The following is a 19722-nucleotide window of genomic DNA, read 5'->3' as shown; positions in this document are numbered from 1 at the left end:
CGGAGGCTTTTTGAGACTAAAAAGCTGGAAGTATTCCCACAGCTGTTGCTGGCAAGTGTCACATCCAGTTACTGGTTCTCATTTACTGAGTATTGTGGGTTCGCTTATGGTGCAATGTGAATGTTCTACTGTAAAGAGAATCAGAGTTCACAGCAGCTTAGAAATAGATTGATTTTTGTCCTTAATTAAATGCAGAGTAGAGGAAAGCTTTGTGTTCTAGCTTTCTAGAAATGGTGGTTGTTCCTGAAGTTATTCAGCAGTGGGTTGGAGGTCCTAGAGGAGCCCAGCTCCTAGAAACTGGTGGAGTTGTTTGTGACAGTGTCTCATGGACAGCTTTTACCCTGTGGTAATCTTTTTGTGATAGTTTTCTCAGTTGCGTGTGCCTTTGAACATTTCATGTGCCTTCTCACTTTGAAATTTCATGGAAGAAATGTACTTAGCAATAGTTGACTCTTGACATCTCCAAGGAACTTGCATAGCAATAGATGGACCTTCTTTCTGTCTGTGCTCACTTTTCTGGAGTAGTTTCTTTTTTCTACAGACTTTTTTTTTCATTTAGAACTTGCTCAGCTTTTCAGGACCTCGCTCAGAGCAAGCCTTCTATCATACTATATTTTAATTTTTTTAATAAGACTATAGTGGGTGTCAATCTGCAGCTCTGTGATGAATTGCTTTGCTCTAATAAAGCTGGATCTGGCAGATAGCACAGAAGTGAGGGGATGTCATTGAAGAACAAAGTGGATGGGCTGGATGCAGCGTCTGAGCTTGTCACTGTCTTTTGAAATTATGACCTTATCTGAAAAGCTGCATTGTTTCTATTTAGGAACAAGCCTTTCCTGTTAAATGTGAAGCAGGGCTAGGAAACAAGTGAAAAATGATGCTGCGTATCTGAAGGACGGAGTACTTTTTTTAGCATCTGACTGGGTCATATGTTTGTCCCTTGGTTTTGTTGCAGAGTGTGTAGGGTCTAATTGGTGGCGGGTGATAAATGCTGGTGTCAGGGCATTTGTTAGGAATTTGCAAATAAATCTGATCTGGGCTGCATTGGGCAGAGGCGCTGCCAGTCCAGTGGCTCAGAGTTAATTTATTTCTAGGTCCAGAATAGTATTTATGTATGCCGTGTTGTGTTGATGTTAAACTGTATATCAAGAACAAGTGCTAAATTATATATCAAGTACATCCACATATGACTGGGAAGAGCAGAAGGTTTTGTTGCCACATTAACAGCTCAAACACCAGCAGCAGCTGACACTGAGCTGTACTGTCGTGGCGCTTTGCGGACCACAAGACTTCAGATTTGCCAGTGCTGTCTGAAAAATGTCAGGAGTCTGTAAAAAAGCTTGGATGGCAAATAATCAAAGTAAACCATGCCTTTTTCTTATGTCCTTGCTTCCATGTATCACTGGTACAGTAAAGGTAGGGAAAGCACCTCTAGCATGGAAATCCCTCTTCGATCCAGATCTTTAGTCTGGACAAGTATTCAGGTGATTTTAAGCGTGAGGTTAGTTGTACAGCATGGGAGAAAATCTGTGATTCTAAGAGTGAGATAGATTTGCCTTGTATTTCTGTGCACAGGTAAACTGCATATCCTGTCTCTGCGCTATGTCAGATCTACCGCAAATGCAGATGTTTTCTCGGTAGCAGAAACATTGTTGGTCTCGTGGTACCCCCAGTTCGGGAGCTCTCCAGGAAGCAATTATCTCTTACAGTACTGTGCTATCTTATTCACCAGTGACACTGACTCTCAATATTTTCTGTTGGATATGTTAGGAACAGCTTGAGGACCAGGCAGTGTAAAAGCGCATCAAGTAGAAAGGGGCTGTACTCACCCTGAGTGTGATTTTTAGGAACAAGGGTCCGATGGCTGTGCTTGGCCGATATCCATGTTAGGCCAGGGAAGTGAAAGAGTTTCTCATTTTAGAACAGAATGACATTTAGTGGGATTGTAAAGAGTCCGGTGGGCTATGACAGTCTGAAGTCTCCTGGAGCAGGATTAGACTGCCTTAAACCAGGAAATGCTGAACAGAGCTCTGCAAAATGTGCCTGAGATTGCTGTCTGTGTACGCAATCAATAACTTCTGCAAGTGAGAGGCTTTCTTTGGCTCACTGATGCTTCAGTTCCTCCTCTTACTGAAGCAACAATTAAAGTGAAAAAGGTGGTCCTCCGTTTTCTCTGTGATCTGTGTGCACCGTGCCTCACTGCGTGGCTTTTAGGGCGTCAAGGAACAGCTGAATGTAACCGCAGCAATGTGATGCAAGTGGATTTTTTGCTGGCTAGTGGGATGCAAAATTTGCCTCCTTCCAGGCAACTGTTAGGTTTACATCTGGGTGCTTGTGCTTTCATAACCAGGCGTTTGACCTGGTGTTGTTCCACGTGTACAGCTGAGGCCCTGTGGTCTGACAGTCCAGAAACCAGAAAGGTCTGGAAATGCTATGCAATCCAAAAAACTGAGTCACTTGCATGACCTTGTGCAAGTCACAGAGCCTCCTTTGTGAGCCAAGGCAGAAAATTGCCTGTGCAGTGTGAGTTAGGTGCTGCTTCTGGGCCAGTCTTTCAAGGGAAACCAAACATGCAACAAAGCCCCCCCAAAAGGTACCATGGTGTTAATCTTTGTCATGTAATTGTTCCTTTGTTGGTTAGAAAGCTCTGCATCTATGTGCTGATCTCTTTTTCTCTCTGATATCATTTTTCCTAAAGAGGAGGAGAAGCGCAGGAAAAAGGAACATCAGATGCACCTCGAACGCTTACGGGCACTGCTCATCATCACTTTCATAGTGCTGATGTTCCGATTCACGGTCAGCGAGAACAGAGAAGGGACCAACATTTCCTGGAACTACTTTGTGAATGAGATGCTGGCAAAGGGAGAGGTCCAGAGGATCGAGGTGGTGCCAGAGAGTGACATTGTGGAAATCTATCTGCACCCAGGAGGAACTCCGCACGGACAAGTTGTGAGTGGCTTTCTGCAGTTGGAATGAATAATTTTAGATTATGCTGTTGAAAAGAATTGAATTAATGGATACATGTTCAGTAAGATTTTAGCTGCTAAATTTACTCTTTGTTAATTTTTCTTTCTTGTACTTGAAGTTCAGGGGACTTCTGTTATTCATCTCAACCTGGACGTGATGACTTTTGCTTTAAATAGTAAAAGTAATTCATAGTGGCCTGGAAGAAAAATCTTACGTGTGCCTAAAAAACTGGAACAATTCCATACTTTCTTCTTACCAGATCGGTCTGATATGTGAGAAGGTGTCTGCAAGATTATGAACTTTTACTAGTAGATCTTGTTTCAGAATTTGTCTTCTATTTGGATTTTGGTTTCAGGTGTTCTGTCAAAGTCTATCAGACTTCCTTACCAAAATCTTCCAAAATGGAAACAAAACAAAGGTGAATCATGTGCTTATTTCCATGAGTTGCCACTATCGATGGTTACAAACTGGTTTGAGAGACTAAAATCCTGTTCTTGGGCACATCCCGTTTTGTTCAATGGCTTATGATCCATTCGCAAACTGCTGGATAAAATCCACTTCTGACAAAGATACAGATACAAGATCCATGAAGTCTGAGTGGAGCACAACACGTCCTTCCCACTGATGCAGTTCTCCATATGTAGTACAAGAATTTGCCTGAGCTAGAGGCTTCGGTGTAACTGTTTATAACACTACCTCATTCCTTCAGCTTGCCTGCAAAGTTGTTGCGTCTCCTTGTTTCTAGAGAGCTGAGGCGTAGCTCTTGGCTTTTATGCTCAGTGAGGTGTTCAAAGTTCATTTGGAGCCCTAGTGTGAGTTACCTGCTCATGAGTCCATTGATGCAGTATCAAAGAACGAAATAGAAGGCTAACTTTTATTTGACTTGTCCATGTTGTGTGTTTCGGCTCATTGCTGCATCCTTATTTTACAATACTTAAATGCTGCTCCTTGATTGTGTCTTCCTAGAATGTTACCCTGTTGTTCACAATGCGGGTGGCAAACATTGACAAGTTTGAAGAGAAGCTGAGAGCTGTGGAGGATGAGCTGAATATTGATGAGAAAGACAGAATCCCCGTTTCCTACAAACATCCTGGATTTTATGGAAAGTATGATATAAATTTGTGCTTACTGTTGATCTTATGTTGGTGACAACATCTCTCACTTGGAAAGTCCCTTTCAACTGGGGACTGAATGTTGTTATAAATATAGAACAAAAAAGTGGTCCCAGTTTTGGAGCACTTTCTCCATATTTTAGGAACAGCTGTGCTCTAGATATACCTTCACATTTCAGAAGTGAGAGTCACAGAGGGGTGTCTGGAGCTGCAGTGTGCAGCAGCCCAGAATGTTTTGGGTCAGCATCAGCAAGTCTGAGGAAAGTCTGTGTTGGTTGCAGTGTGTTCTTGCACAGCTGAGCACATTCTGTCCTTATAATCAATTATTCAAGTGCAGAGTGTGATAGAAATCCTGACTCAACAAGTGGTGTTATGCCCTGGTCTGTGGAGAATGCTGGTGGTGCAGCAAGCGCCCCCCCCCCATTAAAACGCTTCGAGGAAGGCCTGGAGTGGTGGTTCAGTCTGTAAAAATAAACACCTAGCTTTGGCCTGTTTCTCCAGCAGCTGTAGATCAGAGGACAGCCTGCACTGGTGCTTGCTCTAGCTGTGAGACACATACTGAGCAGCGTGGCTTTGATTCTAGGATATGAAATCTCATTGAGAGAAGCTCTTCTATTAAACTTACAGCCCTTTTCTGTTACCTGAAACCAGGATGCTTTGCTTAAAATATGCTCAAAGCTTTTTATTCTGAAATAAGCTATAACGAGCATAAAAGAGGGAAGGTGTGTCAAAAGACTAGAGCATTGACTAGGCTTTAATCTGAGTGTTCATATGATATACTGGTGTGTCGTGGTCATTTGCTGCTGATGTGGTTTATTTGCCCTTCTGTTAAGACCAGCAGCTTCTTGTTGCACAACAGATTTATGATTCTGGAGTACAGGACAGACCTGTACTCGCTCACTAGGCTGTTGAACAAGTCCTCCACCATCACAGAGAGCTGTTACACAGGTGTAGGAAGAAGACATTCCGTAAGTGTGGGGAGAGGCTTCAGCGTTTTGGGGAGCTCTCAACTAATTACTTGTTTCACAGTACTGACAGAGAGATGTGGTGCAGCAATCCTGTCTGCGAAGTGCAGAAATCCCAATTCAGATTGCATCGTGCCACTGCAGTTGTCTGCTGAAATGGCCTGGCCACTTGCTTGTGAGCCATGCAGAGCATCATGTCTGCTTTTAGCCGCTCACAGGGTTTGGAGTGCACTGGCTTTCCCAATAGAGGGGAGGATAGCCAGTGGGTGTAATTCCTCCCAGACACCTTAACAAAATGTGAAACAAATGTCATGTTCCTGTAAGAGATGGTACCTGGGCTGTATTTTGTCTGGTTGTCCTCTGAACAGCCTTTGCACAGTTTTAACACAAGGTTTATATGAAGATAAACTTTATTAATTGATCAAACAGTGTGAGACCTTTAGTTGAAATTCAGAACTTGCTAACTTTTTCAGACTTGTGTATAATGGGACGTGTAAGCTGGGCAGTGAGTCAGCCACCAACATGAGCTGCTTCCCTGCCCTTGGAAAGAGATTTCTTTTTTAAAAGATATTATAGAGTCTGAAGTCCCTTAGGAGATTTGGTGAATGTTTTGAGAATTCAGGGTCTCAGTCTGGAGTTCCAACCTGGGAGGTGCAGCTTGGATTCAGTTTACTCTCAGATGTGGACACTTGACGTGTTTCTGAATTAATCCTGTTTGTACAGTTAACAAATTGAAGGTGCCTTTGAGGTTTTTGATGTTGCCTAGGATCTCTCACTGAGAGGAAACAAATGCAGCTGGGTGTAGAGCACATGCTGGCCCCCTTGTTTCAGTAAATCATTCCTCTGAGAGATGGAACACGTATTCCCAGTTTAAAGATAAGACACACAAGTGTGGCAAGACCAGATGATTTCACAGGCACGTACAGAAGCAGAACAGGGTCCCACAAATCCCATCCTGTCATCTGATATATGATAGTTCTGAAAAGCATCCATTTTTAGAGCTCATAGCGTATTTGTCCTCAACATGTTTGTCTTGTAACCGCATTAGAACTGCGGTGTCATCTCTGTTCCTCGTCTCCCTCCTAAGGCGGTTGGTATTGTAAAGGATCCAGAAAATGGATGATGGTGGTTGCTGTAGGGCTTCTTTCTGACATAAAGGACTTGAGCAGCCAGGGCCAACCAGGCAAGGCAGAGCAGCCTCTTAGTGGGAGACCCACACTGGGATTTCTGCCAGGATGAGGGGAGTTGGAATCTCCCAAGCATTGCTGGACGCAGGTCTTCTGCAGGAAGCTCCCTTTGGATGGGCTGCCAGCCCCACTGGGTGTAATTTGACTGCCTGAAGGTTATATGTGTTTTATAAGTAGGCATGCCTCTGAAGGGGATGGTGAGGTCAGCTTTCTTCCACAGCTGTAAGCAGTATTTGCCAGTGTCCTCTGTTTAACTTTTTAGGTTATGTAATTGTTGTTTTTTTTTGGTTTATAACATATATATAAAAACCTGTAAAAATTCCGTTTTCTTACTCGTGTCTGCTTATTGCTGCACTTGTGGCCTAAATGTTAGGACTTTTAAAATACACAAAAGTTATTTTGAGTAATATTTACCAAATTGTGGCCAAACACCTCAATTTGTACCTGTCTTTCTTTTGTCCTTTTAGCGATATCATCTCTCTGATAGTGACACTTGTGGCTGTGTCCATGTTGTGGAGCATCTTCCGCCTTATTAGGGTTGCAAGCCGGGTAGGAGGATTCAATGCCTTGGTAAGTATCCTGGATCTTGATGTTCTTTTGCAGCCCGTGGGCAGTCTTGTCTTCTGCTGGCCTAATCCCCTCCCCTTTCCTCAAAAAAGTCAGTGCAGAGTGAGAATTAAGTGGTGCCAAGGACTCTCCAGCCTTGACACATCTCGCATCCTTTCCTGTCCAGGTCATCTGTGACCAGATTGTACGGTAACTGGCCTGAGCTGAGGCCCGTTCTTTCCCCAGTGGCAGGAAGGGCTGAGCTCAGTGAATTTGCAGTCCAGTTTGCTCTGCTATTTTCAAAGCTTGTTAATGAGTTGCAGCTGCAGATGGTGTTTTTCACTGGGCCCTGCCAATATGCCTCCCATACAGCCAGAAGTAGGAATTGCTGCTTTTTGCAAAATGAGTTCTCAATTTATAAAATATGTTCAGATTCTGGATTTCATTACATGTTGGCCTGTTCCGCTCATCCCACATGCCTCACTTGCAACATCAATCAAATCTCCCTCTCCCCTCTTCCACCCTTGCGTGGATCAGCTGATGAAACTGCACAAATCAGCCTGGGTTGCGCTGCCGGGATTTGGGGATGAAAATACAGAGAATACAATCCCTGTCTGTGCAGCTCTTTTCTGGCTCTGGGATTCTCTTTATACAAAGGAATGCAGCTGCAGAGGAGAAGAATATTTTAAAGAGGTGTTGAGTAATGAGGGCCTTGAGGACTAGATTCTGCCCCCGCATAAGTGGGGACAGCTAGGCCCTGCGTGTTTAACTCTGTTTGGATAAACCGATGTTTCCGAGGCCTGTGAAGCTGTAAAATTTCTTCTCAAGAAAAAAAAAAAAATCCCAAGCAAGTAGCTGTTTTTGGTAGAACATAATGAGCCGTTATGAGTAGGGCGTTTAACTCAATTCTTGTTGTGACTGTCACTGTGGCTTAACACACACCAGGAGACTGAGCTGTGGTGTCTGTTAAATTTGAGAACCTATAGTTCTGTCCCAAGTTGTGCCGCAGTAGAAACCAGTGGCAGCATCGGGCAACGGTGCAGTGTCTGTTTATATGCATTTACGAGACAGCTTTGGTAATTATTCACCACTGATAATTATTTACTATCAATAGATACTCCTCAAAACTATATGTCTCTCGTGTATGTTAAGGATCAGAACATTTAGAAATCGAGGAGAAGATCCCAAATAAGGCTTTGGGCATTCTGCATGTTTTTAATAATAACCCCGACTGGTCTACTTGGAGTTTGAGCTGAATTATGTTGGGACAGTCACTGCAGGTTTATTCTGTCTCTCTCCAACAACGTGTGGATAAATAAAGCTTCAGTCAACAGTCCTGCTGTGGAGAGTTTCCAAAGCAAAAGTTAGTAAAACATCAATGAGCTGGTGGGCATTTTAGTGGTATTTGTTAGGGGCAGCTCATACCTGTGCTGTGCTGACTCCCAAAGTGTAGCAAACTGCCTTTCCAGACTGTTAGATTATTCAGAGTCTGAGCACGTCTTCAGTACTTGTGCTGCCTTCCACAGAACCAGCTGAAAATGGCTCGTTTCACCATTGTGGATGGGAAATCTGGAAAAGGGATTGGCTTCAAGGATGTAGCGGGAATGCATGAGGCGAAAATGGAAGTCAAAGAATTCGTGGACTATTTAAAGGTACATAAAAGTAGAACAAAGTAAGTGCTTGCTGACCTGGCTGCTGGGCTAGATGACTGGCCTGGGGAGGAGGGAATAGTCTTCTCTTCATCCTTCATGATACCGAGCAACCTCTGTTTAAATAAGCTGACAGCTTTTTGTGCTGTGATCAGTATGACTCAATCTATATTTCCAGTTCTGTAAGAAGAATGCAGATGGAGCTGCTCCCATTAGCAGCTCAGAGTTGCTCAGGCTGAAAACAGTATTGGGAAGCTCTGGGAGACTGTGTCCTTGTTCAAGTGCTTCACGTGAGCTGTGGATCTGACAGTTGTGTTGTTCTTGCAGAGTCCTGATCGCTACCTTCAGCTCGGGGCTAAAGTGCCCAAGGGTGCCTTATTACTTGGACCGCCAGGCTGTGGGAAGACGCTGCTGGCGAAGGCTGTGGCTACAGAAGCACAAGTGCCGTTTTTGGCCATGGCAGGCTCCGAGTTTGTGGAGGTGATAGGAGGTAAGCTGCTGGGGAGGTGGGGCATGGGGGTTGGGGTTACTTGGTCTGTTATGGAGTTAGAGGCTGGTGGCCGGGCCTCTTGCAAAGGATGGAGTTTTATCCTGTCTTTGGATGGGGAAGATGAGTTGTATGTTCATTTCTACTGAAAATATAAAAGGTTTTCAGTGATGACAGTATTTAAGTATGTGGTGCCCAAAATTCCCTCTGAATTGCTAGCTGTTTCTTTCTGATAGTGTCAGCCATGGTTCTTCACCTGAGAACATTCTCTTGACTTCCCTGTGCCTATTATTAAAGCCACTGACTGAGGCTTCCTTCCTTGTGTGAGAATGCTGATGGATTTTCCGCTGCTCTCTGCCAATGGGGAAACTATGGCCTCTTTGTGCCTAGGGATTTCTATTTTCCTCCTTTTCTTCCTTCCTCCTTGACCTCTGGAGACCCAACGAGGGTCACTGTGCAGGAACATGCTGAATATTTTGGCTTCTGATTTGTGGAAGGAATGGGAGTTCATGTTAGCAGCTGGGAGCAGAGCCCATGTTACAGCAGCTGTAGGAGTCCCTGCAGTTCTGCGAGTTCAGTTGAGAGCTCACACACTCCAGGAGGAGCAATGCCGAAGGACTAAACATACGAGTTCTGTAGCTGTTTCTTTGTGCCGGGAGTACTGAGAAAGGGACTGTCCTGTACAGGGTTTGTCTGGTGTTGAGAGTCACGGGGGCCAGTATCGATGCTTTCCAGCTCTGCTGACGATTTTAGCTACAAGGCTTATTTCTTCTTCCCTTCTACTCTAGGTCTTGGAGCAGCCAGAGTTCGGAGCCTCTTCAGAGAAGCCCAGGCTCGTGCACCCTGCATCGTGTACATCGATGAAATTGATGCAGTGGGCAAGAAGCGCTCAACCAATATATCTGGGTTTGCTAATGCTGAAGAGGAGCAGACCTTAAACCAGCTGCTGGTGGAAATGGACGGTCAGTATTTCTCTCTGACTCTCAGCAGCTGGGCCCTTATCACCTCAAGAGATCCAAGCTGTTGGCCTGTACATCTCTTTCCTGTTTGAACTTGCTGTGCCTCTTCAGTATTCTCTTCTTGCAGAAGTAATTATAATTGCATTGAAACAAATCTCCCTCTCCTCTTCCCTTGGACAAGGCTAGCTTGCACTTTGCAGCCTGTTCAAAACTAAGTACACACCTTGGTCGTGTCCTTGCTAAAAGGCTATGTGATGAGTGATGACTGTGGGTTAGTGAAGGGTCTGTGACCCTGAAAGTCAGGATGTTTTTTTCCTGTGTGGACACAAGTGTGGCCTTGGCTGGCCTTGCTCTGCTTTCAGAGATTGTTGTATCACTCGAGATGGGTCCTTTTGCTGTTCTTCTTCCCCTTTACCAGCTGCTGCACTGAGGAAAAGCAGCAGCAGCTGCTGTTCTGCACAGGGATTGTGGGAGTTGTGTGCCCAGTGCTTGGCACACAGTCCTAGAGCTTCACACTGACCCAGACTTTCCTGCAGAACCCTTGGGAATCTCCTCAAGCACCACTCTGAACTCCTGTAACCCATCATTAGTCCCTGTTTCTGAAGGCCCTGTAAAACATCTCTCATCTGTCCCTTAGAAAGGCAGGACTATGCCAGAGCTCATGGTACTTAAGGAAGTAATTGGGCTTGCAACAGATCTGTGTGCGCTATGACTAAGTAGTGGAGATAACCTTCTTAAAACTTAGACATTAGATTTAAGGATTTGAGGCTAATTAGTAAATTTTAAAATGCTGGAGCCAGCTGTTTTTGTGACTCTACTGAAGAACCTGAGTCAGAAGACAGTGTAGTGTGGCATCCAGAGTGAATTTGCACCAACAGCTACATAAGCATTCACCTACTAATAGAATCAGTGGAAAATGTGCATTAGAGATGATGGCTGGCAGAGGGCAGCAAGCCCAAAGATTGTTACTGTAGGAAATGGCCTCAGTTTGGGAGTGTGTTTTCCCACTGGCAATTGGAAAAGAATTATTTACAATACTGGGGAACCAAAGGAAAATGAATTGGCAGCAAGGGCAGTTCCTGTCTGTAGAGGGTAACGCTTAGGTCCAGCTGGCCATTAAATATTGTTGGATGCTTGCTGTATTCCATCTAAGACAAGTAGTGGTTTAGAACCTGTTAAGGTTTAAAGTTTAGTTGTCCCAGAGGGACGAGTGATGTAATAAATCAATTCTCCCCTCTTGAGGCTTATTCTTGCATTGTCTGCCTGACTACAGGATCACTATCTAAACAGAAAGATAAGCTTTGCAAGCAAGTCTTGGTTTGATGCCACACTGCTGGGTGGTTTCTGGGCGTGCTGCATCGGGAATCAGCCCTTTTCTCTGATATTTTCACACTAGTGCCAAAAAGAATGATCCTTTGGCTGTTCTTTGTCATAACTCTGTCAGGGCCTGCGGCACTGACCAAACTTGCAGTGTTTCTGTTGCTAAGCCTTATTCATGCAGAGCAAGGGTAAGGAATCACTGCCTGCCCATCGGGGAGTTTTTGCATCGGTCTGCTCTTTTGTGGGTCAGAGCTGCCCCTTCCCTAGACTGGAATTATGATGTTTGTTGTCTCATCGCATTCATCATAGACAAAATTAATAGCGCTCCTGCACTGGAAGCATCCCCCTTTCTCCAGACCTTGTTAAAGGGGTTAAAACTGCTTGCATTTTTACTGGATATTTGCAGTGAAACAGGGATGCAGCCCTGCCAAAGCAAGGCACGTCCTGCAGTTCAACAGCAAGGCTGTCCTCTGGAGGTGGCTCTGGTGTCTCTGAAGTCAGCCCTCCCATCTCAAGGACAGAAGCTGGGACTTATAGAAGTATTATCTGCAAAGGGTAGGTGTTTCTGCATGTGATATCATCTGTAGTTCTGGATCTCTGCCCTCACAGAAGGTGGAGAAACTGCAGGCAGGAGCACAGCGTGGTACAGACGGGGTGTAGTGGTCCTGCTGTACAGAGACCCTCCAGATCTCTCTGCTTCAGCACAGGGCTGTGAAATTTTGAAGGGGAGGAATGAGCTTTAAGTGGGTCCTAAACAACCAGCTAGAGATATCAGAGGAATATGTTTGAAACACACAGTGCTGTGTGGATACCAGAAATTACCTTAAATATCATACATGTATGCACCTCCCTGGGACTTTGCATGCGTGCTAACTGAGGCAACTTGACCAAGCACGTAAGGAGTGAGCACAGCTGTTCACAGTGCAACTGTATTGTAGGTGGTCTTGACAGAAAAGGCCAGTAGTAACACACACAACTGCGATCCTGGCTTGGTTGGGGTTGTTTTCTCCTGACAGTTTTAGGGTGAGCTGGCAACAAGTTAACACTGAGTTAAATGGAGGCCCATCTGTCTGCTCAAGAGTATGAGGTCAGTGCAATCCACATCTCCGTACCAAAAATGAAGTTGTCCAGTTTCCTCCAGTCTGTAGAAATTAGGCATGGTTTCTAGATTTTCTTGGCGAGTCTCAATTCAGAAACTAGGGTACAACTTTATTGGAAAATAAATTCAGAAGGCAAATATTATCCTCAATATATACATTAATAGTCCCTTGTTTGCCATGTGCTGCTTAGTTTATTTTTTCAATTTATACTGTCTCATTTCTTTGTTTCTCATATAGATTGTGTACCAAGTCCCTCATTTTGCTAAGCCCTTTATCAAACACATGCTAGAAAAATAGCCCAAGGAGTTTACAATGTCAAATGGGAGACAGCTGGGAAACACTGTCAGGAGCGTTCAAGGAACACGAACTTACTGTTGGCTTATACTCATCAGCAGAGATCTTGGCACATGTTTCAGAAATGTTATCTAACTGAGCACGTTACCTAAACGAACGCTGAAGTGTTATGTGCATCATGGCAGAATAGTGTTGAGATTAATAGTGAATTAGGCTTTTTAGGAGGTTAAGAGTTCTACCCAAGCACAAGCGGAGGAGTTGGTGTATGTTTGTTATGAGGCAGCCTTGAAATGGAAGGTTGAGAGCTCTGTTTTAGCTGTCTTTAGCTTAAATTGATGGTTGAAGTTCTGCAAGGCAACACCATAGAACCGAGTTAGCTATTAATATGAAAACAAATCGTGCACAAAAGTAGATCTGTGAGTCATCAGCAGTGATTGCTGAATTTGTGTTCGAATGGGATTACTCAGAGGTGAGGTAGAGGAAGAAAAGGAGGGTCAGGAACCTGCTCTGCAGACGAGAGGAAGGATGAGGACAACAAGAAAAAAAGCCATTATGCTAAGCTGTATGGGATGAATGTGCAGCTTGATACTCAGTAGTTCTGGTACGCAAATTTTAGAGTAATTGTAGCACTCTTCCTACAAGCAACCCTGGTTTCTTGCACTGTGACAGCTTTCTTCGTGTTCTGGAAGCACCAGGAGTCTTGTGGGAGAAGGGGAGGGACTAGAGGGAGCCTGCGTGTACAAAAGCTGTTTTTAAACCAGAGTGACACATGTACTCCAGTCTTTGTCAAAACAGGTGCTTGGTTTGAATAGTGAATATTCCCTCATAAACAGCAAACAAGCGGAAGAGGAATGTGACCCAAATATCTCCTCTGTTCTGAATGCATTTCAGAGGAGTTTGGCAGTCCTGCGCTGATCTGTGTCTTGTGAATGAAAACGCAGGATGTATTTGCGCAGCAGCTTTTTACCTGAATTCCTCAGACAAGGCCTCCCCTGATCTGTGCTGTGCACGTATTTCTGATCCCAAGACTCCCGTCACAAAGGTGGCCCCGTTTCAGTGATACCATTCACAAATGATGTCCGAAAGGCTTTTGAACAAGTGACTGGAGAATTAAACAGTGCAGCACCATGGAGGAGATGCCCATCAAAGTAAGATGCTGTGTCAGTGGGGAGCAGAACGCTTACCAGTTCAAGTGGACCCTTTTTTCCCTTTTCATTTTTGAAATGGCTTCATTTGTAAACATTGTAGATATGAAGGCTCCCTTTAGGCTAAAGGTGACTGAGGTGGTGTTTTTGTAGATTTACTTCTTTGGCAGATCTTTGCCTGTGGAAGCCAAGGCCTGTGACGTGCCAGGTGACGTTGCATTGGGAACAGTAATAAGAATTGGAGGAATAGGAATGGATTTCTTGGAACAGTGCTTTGTACCAGTGGGATACAGGCTTGAGAGCAAATGGGGCTGAAGCTGATGTGAGGAGGATGCTCTTAGTGATTCTGTTTTTTATATTTGTTCTAATAGACAGACCTATTTTAAGAGAGTCTCCCTAGCTGCAAGGCAGATAACGTACTGTACCATCTAATCCTGCCCTGTGAATGAAGCTTGCTATCCCCCAAGTGCCTGCCAGTCTCTCTGCTTAGTTACCACACTCCAAAGTGCAGTGTAATACATGCCTGAAGAATGGCCGGCTTCATCCTCTCCAGAAGCTTATTTAGACAGCATCCTGCAGGGGAGCAAGAACTGAGCTTTGCTATAGCACAAGCTGACAGAGCCAGTCCTCCGACTTACCTGTAACCTTAATCTCTGTGCTGAGCTCTTGTACGCTGACACATTTGGCAGCTCTTCTGGTGGAGCCGGAGAGAGCTGAAACTCGCCCAGCTTACGTGCACAAAGCTGCCTCTTTGCAGCGTGTGACTTGGCAGCGACGGAAGCACATGGGACTCATGCGTCCCTTCCCTGGGAAGGCTTCTGTGTGCCAGGGCTGTTGAATCTGCTGTAAGCAGGTGACTCAGACCCACGGGCCTGCAGGCACCTGGTGGAATGTCATAAATAAGTGCTGTGGTTCAGTGATTCAACATGATCCCTGGCTCCCCACCCAGGCAGCACAAACACCTGCCTCTTTCTGCCCTCTTCCAGCTGTGAGTGCTCTGGCTTCCCCAGGAAGCCCTGTCTGCCTTTGATGTCTCTGTACTGCAGGCTGCTTTCACAAAGCCTGTAAATCCTGCTGCTCCCTTCATCTTTAAGACTTGGAGGCCTTCTCTGACTGAGGCTTGAGTTAGTGTATGCTCATCATCACTGCAAAGCTGTTTGGCCGTGTTCCGTGTCTGTCTACGTGTCTGTGGTGTAAGTTCTGCAGGCTTGGTCTTTGCACTGGTCTGCAATATGCCTAGGTGCCTTCCAAGTGATAAAAGATGGGCGAGAAACAAAGATCAAATCATTCTGTAATGTTCCCCCTGCTGCATAGCAAGGCTCTCTCCTCTCTTTCCGCATTGAGCTGAACTGGTCAGAAGAAAGCCTGTCCCTTCCCTGGTGATCTTGGTGGCCTACCTGTGATTTACTGTCAGAAGGCTGACAGTAAATGAAAGCCAGAAGAACTTTCAGCAGAAATACTTGGGAGGGAAAGGCTGTTTCAGGTAGCAAGCATGGTTTGTACAACCTAGAGCTAAAGGAAGAGGAATTGACTTAAGCGTGGGGGTGAGAAGGTATTTCCGAACTCATCAGAATAGAGAGATTCTGATCTACTTTCTAGATGGAGCCATTTCCAAATGTGACAAAAGGAAGGAGGGCGGGGGGAATGTGTTTCAAGCCAAGGCTTATTAAGTGAGTGAAAATGGAATTTCAGAGTATTCGTGATGACCAGAGCCTGAGCTGAGTGTCTGGGGAAGTTCCTTCCTGTCTTGTGCTCCTAGCTGAAGAGAATGCTTTTTCAACTCCAGCTGCCCCACAAAATGCTGTAAACACCCTCTGGCTTAGTGATAAAGCTGCTTAAGATATTCTCTGCATCCTGCCTGTCCCATTGTATGCTTGCAGTGCAGCATCTGTGATGGTGAGAACCTTCCCCTTTGTCTTCACTTGGTTTTCTACAGGAATGGGGACCACAGATCATGTCATAGTGCTGGCTTCCACCAACCGTGCTGATGTCTTGGATAATGCCTTGATGAGACCTGGGAGGCTTGACAGGCACATCTTTATTGATCTTCCAACACTCCAGGTATATTCCACCTGCTTGCCCTGTCCTTACTGTAGCACTAAGGACTAAGATCTCCCAGTCCTTGCTGGCAATTCACTGGTCTGGCAAAGGCTGAGCTTGGACAAGATGGAGATGGTAAGGTTCTGTTTGCCCTTATGTGCACTAAATCGAGGATTTAACGTGCTAACAGAGTTACTTGTTTCTCTGAAATGACAAATCACTGGTTTTAAGTGTTTCTGCTCTGGTATGAGCTTTGGCAGCAAGTTCTTCTGTGAGGTTCTCTTTGCCTTGCAGATGCAGAACTATGTGTCTTCTCTCAAGGAAATTGGGAATCACCTAATTGGCAAGTTGGCAAGTTGGCTTGTGCGAGAATTGTCACATGCCTTGAGCACCGTTTGTTCTTTATTTTTATTGTCCTAACTACCTTTGTAAGGCCCCTCATTTTCCTTTAGGCAGCCTGTTAAGTGACTTTCTCCTTTTGAATGCTTTTTAAATCAATTTACTACGAGTCTTCCCTGTCTGCTCTGTTGACATTTGTAGCAGAGTTTTGGGAATAGGCTCAGCTGCAGTTCAAATCCGTCTGCTCTGCCAGCACAGGCTCTTCTTCTGCCATCTGTGCTTTAATGTCCTCCTCAGAGTTTTTAGTTAAAATACCTTAAATGCCTGATACAATCTGGCACAGGAAGCAGGAACCTTGCAGCTGCCTTAAAGGAGGAAGGGGAAAAACCCTGGCGACTGAGCCCATTGTGTTAATCAGGATCTCCTGGACCAACTGAATGAGTCACTCCTTGGCTACTGGCCAGCCATCCTCTCACCCCCACCTTTGTCTGGGAAATGGTTGCAGGCAAAGCAGCGTATAGATGGGGTTTTCATTGGCAGTGCGTGAGGGAGCAGGTAGAGGCAGTCGGAGTTCCTTCCTGCAAGTGCTTTTGTGGTGAGAGAAAAGTTAAGACAGATCAGAGTGAAAGTTGGGAGGGGCGAGTGCCCCTGAGAGAAAGCAGTGACTCACGGTAAGCCTCTCTGCATCTGTTCTGAATTTGAGAGCTCGGTGTTTATCAGGGCTCCTGTGTCACTGAAGCGCTGTAAGGACAGCCCTGCCCTCTGGTGGCAATGCCACTGTCCCTGCTGTCAGAGGTCTGCTCCTCCCCTGCTCCCAACCACCGATGTCGAAGCTCAAGGCTTATTGGGCTGAGGGGTTCTGTGTTCTTTACAGGAGAGAAGAGAGATCTTTGAGCAGCACCTGAAGGGTCTCAAGCTGATCCAAGACGCCAGCTTCTACTCGCAGCACCTTGCTGAGCTGACTCCAGGCTTCAGTGGTATGACATGCTGTGTCTTGTGGGGCTGCTCTGCCTGCTTCTACGCTAGTTCCGCAGCTCAACCTGGAGCTGCATGGTTGTTTAGTCTTAACGGGGTATTTTGGCCTAAAGGGCTTTTTTCTTCAAGCCTTCTCCATCTCTGTGGAAATAGTGGGAGCCTAACCAGCTCCCTGGTGAATGGAGCTCTGATGAGCAATTGTTCGTGGCTATATTCAATCTTCTGAAACTTCTGGGACTAGCAGGATGTGGGGGTAGGGAAAAGACACTTTTATAGTCCCCAGGTTACTAATTCCTCAGGGGCAGAAAGCACTGCTCACGCCCTTCTCCAGGCTGTTGTTGAAGATGAGATGTTGCACTTCACGGGAAAAGACTCTTAAGTTGATATACGTTACCAGGAAGGCAATAGCAGGAGTGGATAGCAATTACTTTGTTGGTCAGAGTAAAAATTGGACAACTCTGCCTGGCTCCTGCATTGAGCCTGTTTCCATAGTAGGTCCCTGGGAGTTTGAAACGGCGCTGAGCAAGGGGCTCCAGAGTTCCTGTTTATGTGGAGTTCCTGGAATATCCTTTTTGGGTTTCCCCTCTAACAGGCCCCAGCACACTGCTTCTTCGTGACTTCTTTCAGCAGCCCCCCGCCACCATCACCCACCCACGCAAACTCGGAACAGATGTTCTTTCTCTTGCACACGGAGGTTGTGCGGTCGCTGTAGGAACAGTGCCGCAGCCCATGCCAGCCCAGACTGCCCAGGCCACTCCCCTGATGCTGAGAGCCAGCCTTGGCTGTAGCCTGTTAATTGATTGCTGAACTCTATCCTCTCTGTGGCAACGCAGCATTCATTGCCAAGGCAGTTGTATTGTTCAAATCCAACATAAACACCATGGACTAGGTTTGCTCTCTGTCCCCTAGGAACAAAAGTGCAGGCTATTTGACTTTCTTAAGGCCTTTTCCAGATTTGTTCTTGCCTCTCTGTCCTCTGAAGTCTGTCACATCATAAATTCAATGCAAATCTTGTAAACTCTCGTCTACAGGAGCTGACATAGCGAATATATGCAATGAAGCTGCTCTTCACGCCGCTAGAGAAGGTCACAAATCTATCGATACTTTTAACTTTGAGTATGCTGTGGAAAGAGTCCTTGCAGGTGAGTGCCCCTGCCACTGCTGCTGTTTCTCTACAGTATCACAGTTCTTGAATGAAGGATTAAGGGAGTGAGTTACGTTTGAGGAGGACAGGTGGGTCCTGCCTGTGTTCTGGCCTGCACAGCAGTCCTGAAGAGCTTGGGTGCCGTAATCACAGAATGTTCTGTGAATGAGATCTCAAATGAATCTCTCTTCCTGAATCTGCAGGCAGCCTGAACCAGTAGCGTGGGGAAGATGGCTAGTAGCACAATATTAAAGAGAGGGGTCAAATCTGTGTGGCTTTTGTAATTTTAAGGAAAAAAAAAAAAAAAAGACTGGAAGTATCCTTGTTTTTTGCTGCTGTTCTGGACACCTGCTGCATAAACATGAATAGCAAATAGGGTACACATTCTCCACAGCAAGAATTTAGAGATTTTTCTTTCTGACCTCAAAGCCCAGGCTGTGATGAATTGGCAGAATGAACTGCAGGACAGTAGAGCACTGTTCTGCCTCTGAGAATATCCTGTTAGCCTTTCCCTGTTGCTGTTGCGACTGCCAGCAGAGGAACCTCTGGAGATTACCCTGTAGCAGTATATTATAGGGAAGGGGAAGAAAGAGTTCCCAGAAGTCTTGACTTCACCTGAGGGATTTGGATCTGATGGCTTTTGATCTGAACTGCCCTGTAGCCAAGCGTTGGTTTTCATAATCAGGCACAACTGCTTCCAGGCTGCAGCGTCATTACAGTGGGATGAGCCTGAGCAAACAGACTGGCATTCTCTGCTAGAGCGTGTGGAACAGGATGTTTGTGCTGGGTCAGTTGTTTCCTGGTCATGGAATTTGGTCTTGAGTGTTCGTTTTATCAGAAAATGCCTTAGCAATTCCTGATTTAGGAGAAGATTTTGAGGAAGTTCCTGTTTCACCTGCCCCTTCAAAACAAAACTGCAAGTGCTTTTGGTAACAGTGGCCACACCTGCATAAAGCCCAGACTATACTCAGCAGCTCCCAGCAGCAGAGAGCAAGACTCTCTAACACAGAAGACGGAGCAAAGATGTGCTTTACTTTCCTATCTGCAGGAGAAAAAGCACCATACTTCTAGGGGTTCCTTCTGAATTCCTCCCTTGCCTTAGCTCCACAGCCTTGGAGGATAAGGCAAAAAGTAAGTAAGGTCACAGGGAATGTGTAGCGGAAGAGATATCTGGGATTAATGTAGTGGGGCATTGCAGGGCGTGGGCTTCAGCAATTTCACTGCTGACAAGCTGGCTTGCTTCACTGAGGCTCTGTGGCGTGTGGGTGGCTGTAAAGTCTTTTTGTTGCTTAATCAAATTCTTTTGTATTGGCAGGACCTGGCTATTTTTTGTGGACTCCATCTAAAAGGCCCCATGCAACCCTCCAGGCCCATGTATTAAATGTTCCCTCGCTGTGTAATAGAAACGCTTCTGGGTTTCACAATCCAGAGGGCATTTCAGTTGCTATAAAAGCTTTTCTTGAAAGAAAGAAGACATTACTGTGCTTTCCATT

At 45.4% G+C, this 19722-nt stretch overlaps 1 protein-coding gene across 2 annotated transcripts in view; it reads left to right on the top strand.

Moving 5' to 3' along the window:
• SPG7 (SPG7 matrix AAA peptidase subunit, paraplegin) overlaps positions 1 to 19722 on the top strand; it is a 35413-nt gene that overhangs the window by 6785 nt on the left and 8906 nt on the right. For both annotated transcript variants that reach the window (XM_054078497.1, XM_054078498.1), the window contains 9 exons: positions 2699 to 2949; positions 3934 to 4073; positions 6699 to 6801; positions 8304 to 8429; positions 8754 to 8916; positions 9702 to 9875; positions 15668 to 15792; positions 16985 to 17087; positions 18117 to 18227. In XM_054078497.1, the coding sequence (XP_053934472.1) occupies positions 2699 to 2949; positions 3934 to 4073; positions 6699 to 6801; positions 8304 to 8429; positions 8754 to 8916; positions 9702 to 9875; positions 15668 to 15792; positions 16985 to 17087; positions 18117 to 18227 (1296 nt within the window). The remainder of the gene's footprint in view (positions 1 to 2698; positions 2950 to 3933; positions 4074 to 6698; positions 6802 to 8303; positions 8430 to 8753; positions 8917 to 9701; positions 9876 to 15667; positions 15793 to 16984; positions 17088 to 18116; positions 18228 to 19722) is intronic.

The sequence above is a fragment of the Cuculus canorus genome, chromosome 13 (assembly GCF_017976375.1).
Source record: "Cuculus canorus isolate bCucCan1 chromosome 13, bCucCan1.pri, whole genome shotgun sequence".
Taxonomy (NCBI): Eukaryota; Metazoa; Chordata; class Aves; order Cuculiformes; family Cuculidae; genus Cuculus; species Cuculus canorus.
This window is presented reverse-complemented; position numbering and strand designations above follow the sequence as displayed.